Here is a 20,071-nt window from a genome sequence, read left to right on the forward strand (position 1 = left end):
ACATGCCCTAACTTAGCTTGTGAGAGGAATCCGTTCATTTAATTTAATTCCCTTCCTTATTACTTAACTAAAAGAAATACTTGCTAAAAATTAGATATACAAGTCAATATGCATTTGTATGAAGAAAGTTTAAGAATAATTATGATAATTATTATTATGGATATCCATTTTTTTATTAACTAATCCTAAAACTTAGATTTAATATTTTTACACATATATTGTATGTCCAATACTTTGTAAGAGTAGTTATATAAAGAGCTTCACTAAAAACACATTTACCTCTTACAAGGACTTGAACCCAAGAAAATAGCTTAGCACCCAAAAAAAAAAAACAAACCTCCCTTCATCTCCTTATTAAGATCAAAAATATAGTAACGATGTGTCCTTTTGTACCCACTTTAGGATTGGAGTATCCTATAGAATTAGAAACATATGATCAAGTTTTACTAGATAATAATTATCTAAACTTGGACTCCATTTTTCTTCCTAATATTTTGTTGTATCAAGCTCAAGATGACAGCAATGATCATGTTAAGATTAAGCAAAGAAAATCACCGCTAAGTACAAGTTTAGCCGATCATCAGTTTGGGGCAGCCGTGACAACGACCACAACAATGAAGAGAAAAATTAATCATAACGCTAGTGAGAGAGATCGGAGGAAGAAGATTAATGTCTTGTATTCTTCTCTACGTGACTTGCTTCCTCCTACTGATCAAATTGTAAGTTAACGCTAAATTTCTACTTCTATATATACATCTAACTAAACATGAGTTGATATCTTAAATAATTTAATCATGTTTTACCTATTTAAAGTTGGGGTTTATGTATAATGGTTAAAATTACGAGTGAGGATTCTCTCTAATTATTGAACAATGTAGGAGTCCGAAAAAAGTGACATGAGATAGACAAGGTATCGGTTCCTAGGGGAAATTGAACTCCCAAAATAATTCTCAATAAATAGAACGTCAAATTTTGGAAACTATTGTATAACTAGTTGTATTATGTGCATGGGACATCAAAAACTAATTTTTCTTATAAACAAAAGAGAAAAAAAAAATTAATAAGGTTGTACATACCATTGCATGCACATCCCTTGTGATTTTGCCTGTGGGCTGGTTCAGCTTACTCAAAAATTAAGTATTTTTCACTTCATTAACCAAAATAATTCTTCTTTTCAATCAATAAAACAACCATTTTGATCACATTCATAAATACTTCGTATATCATATATACATTGATACCTTTAATTTATTTATTTGATTGATAATCCTGATTTTAATTTCAATGAATTGTGATTAATCTCCCACATAATTTATATAATATTTTAGTTATAAAAAGTTTTAGATAGCATCACAGTTTAACAAAAAAAATACGCATTTCTTACATAATAGAACATAAATATTTTTATTTATTAATTATGAAAGTTACCCTATTAATTAAGTAATACTTCTTGTTGTATAGCTAATACTCCAAGTTTAAAAATTTATCTATTTCCAATTGATAGTAGAATAATAAAAATGTAACGGATGTATTGATGGTACAGTAACATACGTGTCGATATTTGGATGATTTCAATTTTTAAATATGCTTAATATGACTAAACTATACTAAGCTAGTACAATATACTACACATTAATTAAGTACTTAGAACGCTTAGGGTTAATTTACACATTATTGACTCAAGTTGAACTTTATTTAAAGCACTTTATTCTAACAACAATTAAGTAATTTTTTTTTGAGAAAACAACAATTAAGTAATTAACAATGATAATTATATACAAATCTAATTACAGAGAAGGTTAAGCATTCCTGCGACCGTTGCACGGGTGCTGAAGTATATACCAGAACTACAAGAAGAAGTGAAGGGTCTAACACATAGAAAAGAAGAGCTCTTATCAGTAATTTCAGTGTTACAAGGAAATAATACAAGGGAAAATATTCTCGAGGAAAAGCCGAAAATGGACAAAATCAAGGAGAAATTAACATCTTTTTCAGTTTCTATGAATAATTTGAGTGATAAAGAAATGGTAATTCAAATATCAACATTATTTGAAATGGTATCATTGAGTGAAGTGCTTATATTGCTTGAGAAGAATGGTAATATTATTATTGATGTCTCTTCTTTTCGATCCTTTGGAGGAAGGTTTTTCTACAGTATACATTTATGGGTAAGTACCTTAATTCATTTTTTACCTTTATTTGAAAAGAAAATCTTTTTATCTTGAATACATTTTATTTAACTTGTTTATTGATTATGACAAATAATGATGAGTCGGTTTTTGTTCATGTCAATTCAGTTCAAGTTATATTTCAGCGATGATTCATTATTTAGTTTAAATTTGATTTGGTTATCTAATTGTATGCGTGGTTAATTATGTTTGATTTATGTTGATTAGATTTTTTAAGATAATCTAATAACACTAGTCCACAATAATAACTCACATTGGTTTGGACTAGATCAATTTTAGCTTGAGTTATATATTTACAATTAGTATTATTATATACTTCGTACAATTTAAATTTTGAGTCAAGTAATAGAATAGGAGTAAATTTTATGAGATATTGACAAATGAAGAAGGGTTGATGTACAAGATTCTCCACAAGTCTACAATATAATCGTTGACTTCATATATGTCACATTTTAGCTACTAGTATGTGTTAGTTCATGGCCATAACTTTTGTATATTTTTGTAACTCTATAATTATTTTTTAATGTCGTGGCCACTATTTGTTCGACACGTTATATTAGTAGCAAGGTCATTACACAACTACACTAGGATAATAATTAAGTAGTTAAATAATTAGAGAATAACATTAGGTGCTATTGTGCTAAGTATAGTGGTCATGATTTCATTAAGAGAATATTATGTTGTCAAATAAGGACTTAAGGGGTGATTGATATCCATTTATTAAATAGTAATTAAGCTCAATGTTTTTTATTATGCTGTTTATTTATCTATTTAACAGTTGGAAGAAAATTATGTTGTCAACTACGAGCAGTTGAATCAAGAACTGTCATCCTTATTTCAGAAGCAGAAGCAGAAGCAGCAATTGTATGCAACTTGTAGTTGAAGTGCCCATGTAACATTTTGGTCTTTTTGTTAACCTAGAAATTATATAAGCATATCTTAACCCTTAAACCCTAATATGAATTATGTTATATTTTACTCAATAATAGTACATGCATATCCTCATTACGGAGTATTAAATTAAAATATCGATCTATATTGTATTTATTTAGCTGACACATAATTATAGTATGTACTCGTATATAACTATATTGTGTATTTAGCTCGGTCTTAGGTATCAGAACGATTTCCCTACAAATTGTTTAAACCAAAATTAATTCCTACTTTGCACCGTTTTAAAAACTTATTCCCTAGATAGTGTCCACGTAGGATCGGGTATTAGGTTTTTTTTAATTTTTTTTATTTTATATAAAGTATAAAACCACAATTAGTAATAATAGCGGTTTTACTTTTAACTCTTTAACACGTCTTCCCTGTCTTCCCATTTCCTCTCTCCTCGGTTCTCACAATCTCACTGAGAGTCAACAAATCAACAATGGTGGAGAGTATGCATTTGAACTGTGCAGCCCCAAAACGCAAATGTTGCCCACCAATTCAATTATTGTCGTTGGTATTAAAACAACAAAGATGCTATTTTCAAGCTTCTGCCTCAACCTCTTTATTCACTCTTTTTTTTTTTTTTCATTTCAAACCTTTTTTTCTTCTTAGATCTTCTCTCCCTTCTTTTATTTGTTTTGATTTTCTGGGTAATTTCATACAATTATAAATTCGAATTCTGGGTAGTTTTGGTTTCAAAAAAAAAAAAAAATTTGGGTAGTTTTGTTTTGATATAATCTCCACTGGGTAATTTCATACAATTATGAACTCCCATGTAACTTATTTTTTTTTACTTCCTGTTTTAATTTCATGGGAATACCTCAACATTCAACCTCACAAACTAGTTTGCGATCGACCTAGAAAACCCCATCTTCAAAAAAAAAAAAAAAAAAACCTTGAAGAAAGAACTGTTGTAGAAAAAAAGGAAAAAAAAAATAAATAAAACTAAGCTAATACCCAATCCTACGTGGACACTATTTAAGGAATAAGTTTTTATAACAATGCAAATTGGGAATTAATTTTGATTTAAACAATTTCTATGGAAATTGTTCTAGGTATCATCCTAGCTCAATATTTCAATACTGTGTAACTTCCACCAATTAGACTCGTTTAACCATCATTGATTTTAATATGGCAAATTTAATATAAGCTATGAAATGTATAAGTGTATAACTGTAAAACTAATTGTTGAAGACCAAAAGGTTTAACTAATTGTTGAAGACCAAAGAATCTCCATATCTAATTCTCCGTACTTCGTACTGTATAAGTATTCCACTTGAAATGATGGATATAACTTGTATCCGTAGCCTGCTCGTCACATTAGCTATAATATCATATTAAAGGACAAATCATCCAAAAACTTAAGGTGATGTTTGAAGTCTAGGATTACCTTTTAAAGACATGTTCTCTTCAACTTATTTCAGATACTTATTTCAGATTTTTTTGTTCAGATTAGATCAGATCAAAACTATTCAGACCAGATCAGATTAATTCAGATTCGACCAGAAAAGATCAAATCTGATCAGACCAGAACATATACTTTATTTTTATTTTTTTTGAAACCATTATTATTATTATTATTATTATTATTACTCCATCTATTTTTAAATACTTGCTTCATTTCTTTATTTGGAATGTTTTTACAATATTTAATATATTTCTCCCACCTAGTGGACCCAACTTAAATCATATTTTTATTAATTTCATATTCTATATCCTCCAATTCTCTCCACTACTCTTCACTACTTTTGGTTTTTACTATTTTTATTCTTCCACCTACCCCACTACCTCCATATTTTATTACTTTCTCCAATTTCTCCTAAAAATCCTTGCATAGAGAAATGAAGCAAGTATTTAAAAACAGAGAGATTATTATTATTATTATTGTTGTTGTTGTTGTTGTTGTTGTTGTTGTTGTTGTTGTTGTTATTATTATTATTATTATTTGGAGGATACTAAACAACATGCCTAAGATGGAAATTGAATATCAACTAGCAATCATAGTGTCATCATTTGCACTTCACAATTTAGTTGGGTATTCCAATATCCAATATTGTCAACATTGAGCCAAGATTTGATATAAGCATATTTGATGACAATCGGGAAAAAAAAAAAAAAAAAAAAAAACAGGATGGATCGAGTACGATATAAGATAGCCAAAATTTAAAAAAAAAATAAAAAAAAATAGTGTTCAATCAGGGGGATCGTGGAATCTTCTGATTTTGATTTTGAAGGTGCAAATATGGAAATACCCTCCCTTTTTTTATGCATCAATTTGACCGGCACACTTTGACCATTAATATCTTTAATTGTGTATTAGAAATTTTTTAACAATATTATATTATGAAACTAGACATTATGACAAATCTAATGATATATTATATAATAACATCTATTTATCTTTTAGAGGTGAAAAAATTAAGTCAACCATGGTATGTGAATAGTAAAATTGTCAAAGTGATGCATTTAAACAAAACAAAGGGAGTATGAATTAATGTACTTGTATGCCATTTTCTATGCTGAAATTAGTGACTTTTGATTTTCTATTGTTTTATAAACAAAAAAAAAATAAAAATAAAATAAATTAGAGTACATGTTTTTTTCTTTTTCTTTTTTTTTGTCATAATAGGTCATAGATATTATTATTATTATTATTAATTATTATTATTATTATTATTATTAATTATTATTATTATTACTATTATTATTAAAGAGTTAGTAATATTTATAATATAAATTATATAATAGTATAAAATAAATATATATATTTCAATTAAACAATGATAATAAAATTCAGATAAGATCGGATCAAAAATATTCAAATCAGACCAAATCTTACAATATTCAGACCAGATAAACCAAATCAGACGAAGAGAAAGTCCTAAATTTCCTTAGGATAACATTCACTGGACAAAAAAAATTCAATGGACAAGTCTAAATAAAGTAACTTTTGTTATATGGACACCAAAAGGTGGGTTAAATGAATTGGGTCAAAAAATAACGAACCTCCAACGTCAAGCCTCAAACTGAGGCCAAGGTGAGCCTCAAATGTTTGGCCACAAAATGGTAAAGAATAATTAGCTTTTCCTAAAAAAAAAAGGCCAGAGATAGTACAATGAATGAATCATAGTTACGTTGGACTAAAATAGTGAAATGAATTAAGTAGGGACAAATGTATTTGATTTTCAATTTAGCACACCACATGCAAATGTATTTGTTGTGTGTACGGCCTCTTTTACCAAAATTGTCAAAGTTAATGATCATATTAGATCGTACTTCTATTGACGAAACCAAATCTTTTGCCCATTTTGGTGGCAACCCTATATCTATAGTCGATTTGTTATAAGTTAGGTTAGATAGTCGATTTGTTATAAGTTAGGTTAGATAGTCGATTTGTTATAAGTTAGGTTAGATAGATAACGGGAGTGTTGAGCTTGTTGTGATCGTTTTTATTTTCAGTATTTTATTTTATAGAAAATAAAAACTAAAATTAAGAAATTAGAAAAAAATTATTTTTTATTTTTTGTTGTTGGTTTTAAAATTATTATGATTTTAATAAATTTGACTAAATTTTTATTTATTATATGATATTATATTATATGGTTTTAAAAACCAAAAAAAAAGAAAACTGCAAGATACCAAATGGAACTTTAATACAAATTCTTAAATGAACCTGGTTCACACTAATTTATTGTGTTAATAAAAAAAAGTCACTATATTAAAATAAAGGTTATTTTGTTGAAATAAAAGGTAGTGTGTCATAAGCTATAAGAGTTTAATTAATTTTTTTTAATGAAATTTTTAATACAATGGTCAATATGAATAATAAACACCACTATGTTAAAATTAAGTCACTATATATATTCAACATAATGTCTTTGTAAAAAAAAAATGTCGTACTTTAATTTCATAATAACATTAAAGGTCGCACAAATTTTTAAAAAGGTTACTATATTAAAATTAAGGTTACTATATTAAAATTAAGGGTCAGTATATTGAACATAATGCCAGTTACGTGTGTATAAATCTTAGGTCGATAATAATATTATTGTGGATCAGGTTCACGCAAGATTTTTAGAACTTTAATTAAAAAAAATTTTGGAACAAAAAGTGTTTTAAAGTAATTTTTTTGGACTTAGTATTATTTGGACTTAAGTTCCCTAGATTAAACTTGTTGAAATAAATGGATATAATTTGACCTTTTAGCAACAACGTTAATTTTTACTTTTACATTTAGTAGTTTAAAAGACATTTTTGTTTTGTACAAGTATCAAGCTAAATTGCACTTGACGAAAGCAATACAACCCGAAAAGCTACTACGAATCCATTGTATCATAAATAGTAGTTAGAAAACCCATTAATCAATTTGGAGGACTTCATTTCGACCAACCATTCTTGAATTAATTGGGAATTTACGTATTTTGCTAGATCACATGCTTTTTAAAGTTTGGCCATCGTTAGTTAGTTAGGAGGTTAGATAGATCACGTAAGCAACCCATCTTTTCATCATGTTATGTAGCAAGGATCAATGAATCTATAACTTAACATAGACCAAATACTCGTTAGTTGTATGAAGACGTTGGTTTAAAGGGAAAGGAGAGCTAGAAAGAACCTTAAAAACGACATCTTTATGTTCTGCTTAATATTGAAAAATCCAACCATAAACCTTATTGTGGACCAATAAAGGTAAGAACTTTTTTGAACATTGAATTAAAGCATGCTAAGGATTTTCTGATGCAGGATTTATTAGACCATTTTTTCATTTACAAACGAGTGTTACTCTTTTTCCATCTATCCATACCATCATTCTACAAATCTACATAAGACGAAAATAAAGGTAAAAAGAAAACCCTACACGATCATTCGTTCCAATCCTTAACCAAACACCCCCCCCCCCCAACCCAATAAGTCGCCATATAGTCAATTAATTAGTCATTATTGCAAATCATTAAATAAATTTATTCCCACGTGAACAATGACTTAAATCGTGTAGTAACTTTCAAAGATTAATATATATCCCATGTGCATTTACTAACCAAATACATACATGGCGTAATTTTCAAACTTTCCTTTTTCACATGTGCATGTAATTAGTCATTAACCATATTAATCATAAATATGCACAATTTATCATCTCATTGCCGTAAACACCTTGTGTTCTCTAACTTATCCTCAAAATGCCTTTTTCTTACTATAATCATAATATTTTGCTCCATATTCGTCATAAGCCTAAACATAGCACATAAACTAGAGCATCTTTGCATTATATATGATGCAAACTATGTTCAAATGCTATGGTTTAATATTAATGGTCATATTAACTTTGTCCTTGTTGGTTTTGCCCATAGTTTTGCCTCCGTTGCCACCACCGCCGTCGATGCTCCTCTTCCTTCCTTTGTTTATGATGGCTTTTCTAGTGCACTTGGCCTTCTTGCCGTCGAAATTGCCTCAGTTAGACGCTTATTATTCTGCCTCTATTTAAAGGAGATTTCGATCGTGGATACAATTTATTTATAATTTTAAAAATAGTGATGAAGATGTACGTCGATGTCAAAGAATTGGATTGAAAAACATGAAGATTTTTTAAAATTTTGATTTAAGGCCTAAAATCTAGGCTCAAGGTAGTAAATACAGGTATATACCGTTGATTTTTTTTTACAACAATATATTCGATCTAGAGTGTTGTAATTAATTTACCCTTAATTTATTGGTAAGACATGTACTAGTATTTTTTTTTTTTTTGAAACATGGCATGTAATTTCATAGTTGTGTAAGAAGGATTGTAGCGAGTAGTAGGGATAGCTTAAGTGGTTAGAGCTCCCTCTCGGATTCCAGTGATCCTGGGATCGATTATAATATTACATCATTCCATGTAATGTATTTTTTGGTAAAATAATCGAGAGATAGATATGATGAAGTATAAGATTGTTAAAAAAAAAATTAAATACGTAGTATAAGATTATAGAGGGACATTAAATTAATGCTTTAATTTTGATATACAAGAGTCTTGAAAGTTGCAAGAAAATAGTATGAATAGTAATATAAAAGAAATTTGACACTTAACAATAGATAGGTACAATCATATTCCATTTGTTTTTCTAAGTTCCATCTACTCACTTTTCATTTTCATCGGTTTTTTAAAATCTCTATTAACTTTTTTTGTTTATGACTATTATTTTTTTAATCATCTACAACCCCATTTTGCGACCTGAGACCAATTGTATTCATAATGTAATTCCCTTACTCATTATCTCTCTCCTTTTTATAGTCAAAGGACCTACATGTGCATGGTCTCCATTTTTACCTTTTTTTTTTTTTTTTTTTTTTTTTTTAAGTTTGCATAGTTACATTAACTAATAATCTTGTCAGATAATATAAACTCCTTGATCAGAGTGATTTCCATTAATCAATATTTATAGGGTTACAATGAGAAACCTAATCATATTAGGTAACATAAGATATGTATAGATATCAAAGATAATCTTATACAAAATATATCCTAAACCTAAGATGAGAATATTCTATGGATATTCTCTATCACACCTAGGGATGTCAGTGGGGCGGGTCAAGTAGGAGACCCGCCCCATCCCCACCCCAATGGGGCGAGGATGGGTCTCGATTTGGCGGGTGATGGGGCGGGGATGGGGATAAAAACCATACCCGCCATGGGTGATGGGGCGGGGGTGGATTTTAAGTTGTACCCGCCCCATCCCCGCCCCGCCCCGCCCCACCCGCCCCACTTCGTACCCGCCCCATCCCCACCTCATACCCACAACTATATATCTTTTAAAGCAAAATTACATACTTTTATTCTATAAAATAATTACATAAAATACAATATTAATTATAATACTTTGTACGACACTTACATTACAACACAAAAATGTGTATAGAATGTTTTATTTTATAATTCGTATTAATAATGTAAGATTGTGTATTTAAGATACGGATATTAGGTGGATCTTGGGTGGGGATTAGGCGGGTCTTTGGTGGGGATTAGGTGGGGATGGATATCCAAGTGGGGGGTGGGGCGGGGATGGTTTTGGAGTTGTACCCGGTGGGGCGGGGATGGGGATGAAAATTGGACCCGCCGCGGGGATGGGGATGGGGATGAAAATAATAGGTGGGGATGGGGATGGGAAGACCAACATCCGCCCCCCCCCCCCGCCCCATTGACATCCCTAATCACACCCCCGCAGTCGGAGCGGGAGAAAATCGGATGCTTAGACTGGATCTGAATCACGCATCGAGCGGTAAGGATAGTATGGTAACCCATGATCAAAAGGGAAGTAGTAGACATGTGCCGATGATGACGATGAGAAGCAACAACCACGACCTACGTAGAGTAGAGATAAGCACTGCTAGGTCGGAGGAGAAGGAGAAGAGTCGCACACAGGCTTGGGCTAAGTTGCAGATCCAGAGAAGAAGAAGTTAAGGGATCAAACCATCATCGGGAAGAAGACACTACACTACTACGTGAAATCACAGTTGAAGAAAAACAAATAAAATTGCGCAAGAAAAGATTAAATCCCACCGCTTGAAATTAATCAATTCTCAAAAGAGAAACCGGGTAGCAAGAATTAATACTCCACAAAGATTCCAAGTGCTGCAACAATAAAAGGAGCAAACTTGATAGCAAAAGAGATGTGCAAAAGTTGACCTTATTGTGATATACCACCACCAAAACAAAATCTATGTGATTATGTGTAAAAAAAAACCAATGAGGCAATGTAAGAATCATTGTTGGTCATGGGGAGGTGGAAATAGAGTGCGGCACATGGAGTAGGTTGGCAGATGTGGTTACTGCCAGTAGTGGGAGGCGGTAGTGTATGCGATTGCCAACAAAGATGGAGGAGGCTTTCGCGATTGCTACTGTTGGTAGGAGGCGCAAGGTTACATAAAGATTCTAAAAAAAAAACTTTGAGAAAAGAAAAAAAATCTATATGTGTGTTTGCGGAAGCATAAAAAACTTTGTATATACCGCCGGTGGGTTTAATTTTCTAACCCACCGGCAGGGTGAGAATTTTTTGTATATGATCCCAAGATCTCACCTAAGCTGTGATACCTTGTCAAATAATGTAAAACTCCTTGATCAGAGTGATTTCCATTGATCAATATTTATAGGGTTACAATGAGAAACCTAATCATATTAGGTAACATAAGATATGTATAGATATCAAAGATAATCTTATACAAAATATATCCTAAACCTAAGATGAGAATATTCTATGGATATTCTCTATCAAATCTAATATAAGTAGGATTAGGTCAAATTAAATTAAAAAAAGAAAAAAAAAAAAGATATGATAGGGTGGGCAAAGTCCATATCAAAGTTATACCCCATAATCTTTTTTGGGAAAGATTTACAAAGACTACAAACAAATCCATTAACATTTAATCTACACAGACAAGCTAAGCTAATTTAAACTTGATAATTAGTTTGATCTATGCGTTAGGATTCAATACTATTCAACACGTCTCTAACATCTTTAAATATATGGTGATGAATAATTCGACTATTGGAGCATTGAATGTGCATTATATTATGGGTTGCTCATTGCTTGATAGCTTTGAATAAAATTCTACGTACATCTAAGAGATAGAAGAAGCTTTAGTAACTGCTTTAAATATATGGTGACATTTTCTAAGAAACTTAGCGCTTATAGCAAAACCTCATCACATGTTCATATAGAGTTAAAAGATCGATTTTCCAAGTACATTACTTCTACCTATTATTGATATAATTCTCAAATGACCAAATCCAATGAAAAAGAATCACCAAATTTGAAATCTTCAGCAAATTAAATTAAAGTGCATGACCAAATCAAGTGATTTATGTATAACTTGCCATTGTACATTATTATATGCTTTGACAAATAATCATAAAAATGCATCATAATTAAGATTTCAATAAAGCCGTCTCTTTGCCTAAAAGCACATCACGTTCCACATTTTCTTTTTGTCATCTCGATTGAAATCGTACTCCATTGAATTGTAACCCTTATACACAAATTCAATTTATTCAGTCGGTGCAATGTATGTCTACCAAATTCAAACTTATTCAAAATTTTGGTAGTTAGTCACATAGTTAATTTTTTCTACCTTTATTCTTACCATAGTGGAGTAGTCTCAATGAACAATAATGAAGAAAATGCCTATACAACTAAAAAAAATTAACCATAATATTTTTAACGCTAATATAATGCTACTTCTTCATTTCATTCTCTTTTTGTTTGTACCAGTAATCTTTAATCTGAAAAGAATTGAAAGAAATGTTAACTAAGAAACAAAAAATAGAAAATAACATGTATTGAACTAAACTAATTGGAGCTGAACTGAATTGAACTGAACTGAAATTAAGCTGAAGTGAACAGACCCTTCATATCAATTTATTAGTTTACTTTTAATAAATTTAAGTTGAGTACAAAAGAATAAAACTCGAATAGTGAAATATTTCTAGTATGAACTATGAAGTAATGGCTAATATAATGCTTAATTACGTTGATCAGAGTTATCTTATTTGGTTAAGCTTTTAACTATGGAGCATATTAAGGGAGTTTGTTCTAACCCCAATGGCTCCATCCCCCTAGAGTCCTACGCACTCTTCATATCCTAAGGCTCACAATTCATTCTACTTGAAAATCATACTATTATTAAATCAAATCACTTCAAATTATTAGTATGCGATTTTGAATTTATACCTTCCTAATAATTTTAAATCAATATGTTACGTTTTAATTAAATGAATCCTTAATACAAGAAAAGGATGTAAAAAGGATAAAGGATGGGCTTGACTACATTATACATGATCTCCCTTGCTAGAATTAGATAAGATCATTAGACTTTAGACATTTAAAATTAGGGTTACGATTTTAATTACCAACATAAGAAATTGGTAATAATGAAATAATTGAATTATTTGATGAGATTAGACTTAGAAATTGGGCTAGAAAAAACCTAAAAACAAACAAAAAGAACTTGGAAAATGACAACCTATGAAAAGGAATATTTTTTTGGTGATGTAATAATTAAATTGAAGGTCAATTTAGTAGGTAACCTTTGCAATAAAAAGTACAGTAGATTAATTGAATGAAGTCGTAAGTTCTAGAATTAGAGTAATAGTTAAAACATAATCATCACATATTTCTTAATTATTATGGCCTTCTTACGTTTTGTGGCTAATAAGGAAGACATGTCTCATGTACCGTCAAATCTAAGATTTTTTCTACAGTTTTTTTTTTTTTTTTTTTTTTTTTGGTTATCATAAAGTATATTTGGTTGAGCTTCAATGATCCTTTAACGATCAACGTACGTTAGGGAAAACGATGGACATTTTATTTGATTAATTTGTGTTGAATTTTTTATGATATCAACCGACATGACATTGACTAATAATAGGTAAAATTAATGTACATACATCATACTTCGATATGTTACTATCTTAAATCGTAATATTAAGTTGTGATATAATTAGTGTTATAATCCAATCAAGAGTCAAAATGTTCAAATGTCATCCACTCTTATTTGAAAGTGAAATATTTAGCATTTACATTTCAAGCCTAAAGTATTAGTTGAGTTAGTCCATTAACGATTTTGTAAGAGGGCATGATGATATAAACCCAATCGCGGACTCTAATTATAACTTAAACTTTTAGTTGAAGTGGTTATTACTTTGCATTCATGAACTCCCTACCTAGAGGCTTGGACCATAACATATTGCTTTTTGTGGTTCCAAAATATTTTTACCTCAATTACATATTAATTTATATATCACAAAAAATAATAATCAAAAGTTGCACATAATATGCAACGGAGGTAATAATGTATAATATATATTGTTTGGAATTTCAACTAAATTGTGATGTACGGTTAATAAGTTAGGTGTGGTTTCCAAATTTGTTGTGGTTTTGATGCCAAAGCACATTCAAATTGGACCATGAACAACCCGATTAGTCATATAGCATTGTGCAAAATCAAACATTTTTACATCAAAAACCGCTTGTCAAATGAAAATGAAAAGAAAAGAAAATGAAAAACATTCAAAGTACCAAAGAGGCTGTCATAATACCGTTGTAACCTTCATATGGAGATTCTAGATTACACGGATTTAATTATAAATTATAATCATGCATGTCAATGTCACCTCCAAATTGCGTCTGTCGGTTAAATAGGGAGGAGAGAGCGAAATGTGGATTATATAAGTCTTTACATCAACCTTACATACAAGTTACTCCACAAATTAGCAGATTAATACTCCATTGATTGTTACATATGAAAATACAGACGATGAACTATTCCCTTCGTCCCTTATACATACAATGCCTTATGATATGGCCATGTATGTTGAATACAGTATATAACTATTATTTAAGACAATTTTTTTTTTTTAGAGACTACAAAGACGGGGATGAGAATTGATCTCAAGATTTCCTGAAATAAGGAGGAAAGCACTAACCATTTGAACTATCCCTCACTGTCTTAAGACTTAAGACAGTTTTAATTGATTGGAGTAAACAAAGTGAAAAAATATGTCTTTCTTTGACATCCATCACACAATTTTGTGTTAATAAAGTTTCTTTTGGGATGCATTAATTTTTTTTTTTACATTTTTTTTTTCCGAATTCCCTTTTTATCTCCCTTGAATAATTCTCATCATATATGTCTTTTATTTTTTTTTTTTTTTTCGGTTTCTATTTCTCTCTACCCCTTTTATAATTTTTATCAAGTCGACTTTGTCTACTTTAAAAATAATCAAATTGCCAGAGTTGATTCCCAAAAGGTGAAAAATACAACTTTCAAATGAAAAAAAAAAAAGAAAAAAATACTACTTATAACTTCCTCCGTTTTCTTTTACTTGCCACACTTCCCTAAAAAGGAAATGTCACAATACTTGCAACATACTATAAAAAGGAAAGTTACTTTAGGGAATAACTATACTATATCCTTTATTTAAAACACATGGCCCGCAAAATTACACTTCTAACAACTACTCATCTTATTTTAAACTTTATTATATAAAGTAAACCCCACCTTTCTTAATTACCGCGCTAAAGGGTCTGTTGCATCTAAAAGAAAACAGAGGAAGTATTTAGAAACATATAGAGTATGCAATGTAAGTTATGTAACTACCATAAATAATGAACCGAGGCATAGTTAGTACAAGTAATTAATTCCACTACCAAAAAATTAAGGCTATACATACAAATACACAAACCGTCCAATATGCATGTAGTACATGAGTCCATCAAAACCCATCTTAGCCATGTCCTAATACACATGCATTATTGGTTATTTGTATCAAGACATACAAATATTAGGAGACAAGAAACAATGAAAAGAAATTAGCATACTTTCATGACCATTTTGGTCCACCTTACTCCCTCAATATCCCCCACATTTTTCCTCCATCTTTATTCCATATGGACCCCATTACACCAATATAATCTCCCTTGTTACATTTTCTTCTTTCCCATATATAAATTGCCTCCAAAACCTCTTTTTGATTAGTCAAAAACATATCCTAAGTTTTTTTATTATATACTTTTTTTTTTATATGGATTATTATTCTAATGGTGATCATGAACATAAATTATTATATTCAAACACAATGAAGATGAAACAAAATATTTATGTAAGAAGTAGTGGGTTTAGATCAATTATGGGGATGCTTGTAGCAGCCTTGCTCTTGTTGGTGTTGCCACAAGTGTTGCCGCCTACGTTGCCGCCACCGCCGTCGTTGTTGCTCTTCCTTCCGGTCGTAATAATGGTGGCTTTGTTGCATTTTGCCTTGTGTTTATCTCCTAAAGTTCCTATCATAATTGATGCGGATTGTGCTTGCATTTGATCCATAAAGAACAAGCTAAGCTAGCTGCTTCTTTGATCTGATGTTGCTGAGTTTTTTTGGTGTTGATCAATTATCATAAAAAAAAAAGTTGTAAGAAATTAGTATATATTTCTACCTTTAGCATATATTATGGTGTACAATTCACTTAATTTTATTTTTTTTATATATTATATTTTTGGAAATGTATATCCTTGAAGTAGGTTAATGTTAAAGAGTTTGAACAAGTATTTCTGATGTAGAAATTGAAGGTGATAATAATATCAATTCAAGCGGATTTCTTTCTGAAAGTTAGTTGGAGAATTTACTTAAAGATGAAGTACGTTTTTAGGCTTATATCCATCAATTTGAAAGAATTTGTGTTTATCAAATTAATGACGAATTTAATAGAGAAGATGATTGCTTGGGTGTCTAATTTTGGTCTTTAGTTTCTTGTAAATAAATTAGGGAGCATTCTACTCACTTGATTTTTACTTATATTATGTGAATTTAACTTAGGAAATTTTGACTTTTAAAACCTCAAAAATGACCCCTATTGATTTTTGGTACCCATCTAAAATTTTATTTTATTTTGGTACCTATCAAATTCTAAAAGTAAAGCTTTTGGTACCTCCGTCTAACTTTTGTTACGGTTTCCATTAGTAGGGCCCAGCCATCGTCCAACCACCTTCCAGCCACCCTTCCTCCTTCTCAGCCCCTACACTGCTAGCCCCCTTCCCCATAACGGCTGCCGGCGACCCCAAAAACCACCCCTTCACCTCCAACGCACCACAGACTCCAACCACCAATACAATCCACAACAACAGCCTCATCAACAACCACCTCTTGCTGCCCTCTTAATTGCAGCAACACCACAGCTCCACCTACTCCACCTCGCTACAAACTGCAACCCACTCCAACACACAAAGCCACTGCAAATACCAACAATCGCAATCCGCAAAACTGGTCATCTTAGCCTCACGCCCAACCACAGAATTCACCCTCAATCTCCCCCTGACCGTCGGCTAGCAACAACATCAATTCGCAGCAGCCTTACAATTTTCTTCGTCGCATCCGCAACCAGTATTGCTGCCCAACAATAGGCAAAACACTCATCCCCCACCATCGAAAACCCCAGTTGCTAGGGTTTCAGGGTGGGGGGAAGGACCAATTCAGGGTTTATGGGAGGGAAGAAAGGGTTTTGTGGTGGTTTCCGTACATGGTGGTTACGCTAGGGTTTTGGGGAAGGGGAAAAATAGGGGTTGCGGCTACTAAGATTGGAGGAGGGAAAGGTAGGGGGTGGGGTCGTCGGCGTCGGCACCGCAACGTTAGGGCACCGGCTAGAGATGACAATGAATTAGATTCGGATCGAGTGTGGTTTCACCCTCATCCATCCATCATTTTAATCCCATCATACACAAATCCATCACCCGCTTCACCCATCATCCATTCATCCGTATCCCTCCATCCATCATCCACAGATGAAATGGGTGGATCGGGTGACTAATGGATGAACATTTTATGAAAAAAAATTTGCATAAAATTAATTTATGGTTATTTCTATCGTAAGTTATTATTATTTTTTAAATAAAAATGAAGAACTACTAACTACATACTCTTTGTCTATTTGAAAACATTAATTTGCAACAAACAAAGTATTTTTGTTGTATACTTCATTTTTTTTTTTAATTTAAATTCTTAGATTACAAATTGTTAAACGGGTTGTTGGATGGTTAGCGAGTTAAAAAATAATCATCCACGTCTGATTCAATCCATCATCCACTTCATCCATCACCCACTTTTCATCTATTTATTTCGGATTTTCGTCCATTTATTTGAAGCGAGTGGATCGGGTTAGCGTATACTCATCTAATATTGCCATCCCTAGCATCAGCAGCCGACACAGCGAGGGGGGAGGTGTGTCAGTGGATGTTTTTTTTTAAGTTTTTTTTTTAAAAATAAATTAAATCATAAAATAACTAGATAAGAGGTCCCACTAAACGGAACCCTAACGGATTCTGTTAAGTGGTACCAAAATCTATATTTTGTAACTTTGATGGTTACCAAAAAAACAAAATTTTAAATGGGTACCAAAAATCAATAAGGGTCTTTTTCGAGGTACTAAAAGCTAAGTCAAAATTTCCTTTAACTTATGATGTGCTCAATTTGTTTGATTTATATTTATTTGAAGTTATCTTATTTTAAGGTAAACTTATTAGATTTATTAGAACTTTTTTTAAGGCAAACGGAGCATGTATTACTTAAGGACTGTCCATTTCTGCCAAAGTTTGTTTATTAGAACTTATTATAGTGGTAATTTGAATTTGGGTAATTTTTTAACCCTCATAAGAACTTGAACTTATCAAAATTTATTAGATTTTATTAAAATTTCTTTCAGTTGTACATTGAATACACATGAATAGCCCTAGCTTATTCACCTTTATCTAAATTTACGGCGCTTGTTTTGTGCGGCTTGACACAATGTGTGGCCACTTGTAAAAATACGGAGTAGTTCCTAATTCCTATAATATTGACAAAGTAACCTCTATTATATTGACAAATTAACCCCTTATTATACTTATTGAAACACCCTTAAATAATAAAGTAACCTCTACAACATTGGTAGATTAACCCTTATACTAGTATTACTAATTTTAGTAACCCTTATAACTGTACCATAGTAACCCCATACAACTATAGCAGATTAACCCATATAACACAATCGAGTAATCCCATGGTGGCTAGTCATGCCACCACATATAAAAATGAATTTATATTTCTCGAACTTGTTTAAAACTGTCGTAAAAACTATTTAGACTTATTACTAAATTTTATATTTTCGCAACTAATTGATATACTCGTATAATATAATTAGGTGAGTGGAACATGTCCTTATTGTGTTCTACTCAATTCTAAATATAAGCAAGCTAGGTTTAATTGTACAATAGAACTGAAAGAATTACTTCGTATGCTACAATTCACCATGCATGCATCAAGAGATATCTAAGGTTCCCCATTTTAATTGCATCAATATTTCTTAATTAAAAAATTGTTTAGGTCAATTGTGCGTAAAGAAAAATATAGGTTATTATTTGCCTTGTTTTGTATTTAGGAGTATGTAAATCATTATAATTCTTATTAAAGTCAGTTAAAACTTATTTATTTTTTTTTTTAAATAAATATAAAAAAAAAAGGAAAAAGTAGACAAGAAGTTATAACAATCAACTACATATCGAAACCGAATGAGAAAATAGTAAAAGTTTCTCTCTCTAGAATTTTTTTTTTCTCTCAGTGGAAAAGAAAAGCAAGTCCTTTCTTGTTCTTTTGTGCTATTTCTGATGGTGGATGTCTCGATTCCACCAGATCCACCACCTCTTTCCGATCAAGAGATGGTGGATTCTGACCTAAAGGATGCTCCTTCTGTTGTGAGTTTCCGTGAAGTAGTAGCTAGCTCTTCTCAATGGTTTCAGGAAGCGAGGAAGATTGTTGCAACTTCGACTGAATGGTCTCAGGATGAAGATTTTGGTCCTGATTCAGGTTTATCGGTCAGATTTGACAAAGAAACTCTTGATCGATTAAGGAAAGCATGGGGTTTAACTTTAATGGACAAGTGTTTGGGTACAACAATTAGGCCTGCTTTCATGCCTAGTCGTGCGTGAATTATGTGGAAAATTAAAGGAGGTTTGGAAACAATAGATCTTGGTCATAATGTGTTCTTATTTTGCTTTACAATGGAGGATGATTATGAAAGGGCTTTGTTTAGGGGTCCTTGGTTTGTGTTCGATCATTACTTGATGATGGCGAAATGGAAGCCGAATTTTAGAGCTTCTGAGAATCCGTTCGATAAAATGACAGTTTGGATTCGATTCACTGAGTTGCCAGTGGAGTACTTTGATAAATCAACCTTATTTCAGATTGCGAAAGTTGCAGGTACACCAATTCGAGTAGATTATGCTACTGATAGATTAACTAGAGGTAGATACGCCCGGGTGTGTATTGAAATCGATTTGAGCAAACCCTTGGTGACCAAGGTCTGGATTGGTGGCGTGTGGCAACAAATTGCTTATGAGAATATTACTACTCTTTGCTTCACATGTGGCAAAGTGGGACATATTCAATCCAATTG

At 31.5% G+C, this 20,071-nt stretch overlaps 1 protein-coding gene across 1 annotated transcript; it reads left to right on the forward strand.

Annotated features, from left to right (window-relative positions):
* The first annotated feature begins 377 nt into the window (after positions 1-377).
* LOC145633176 (uncharacterized) lies at positions 378-19,604 on the forward strand. Its single transcript, XM_081685454.1, has 4 exons — positions 378-719; positions 1,794-2,168; positions 2,968-3,053; positions 19,238-19,604. The coding sequence occupies exons 1-4, from the start codon at positions 378-380 to the stop codon at positions 19,602-19,604; spliced, it is 1,170 nt and encodes a 389-aa protein (XP_081541580.1).
* Positions 19,605-20,071: the final 467 nt, after the last annotated feature.

Source organism: Chenopodium album, chromosome 5 (assembly GCF_948465745.1).
Source record: "Chenopodium album chromosome 5, dcCheAlbu1.1, whole genome shotgun sequence".
Classification (NCBI taxonomy): Eukaryota; Viridiplantae; Streptophyta; class Magnoliopsida; order Caryophyllales; family Amaranthaceae; genus Chenopodium; species Chenopodium album.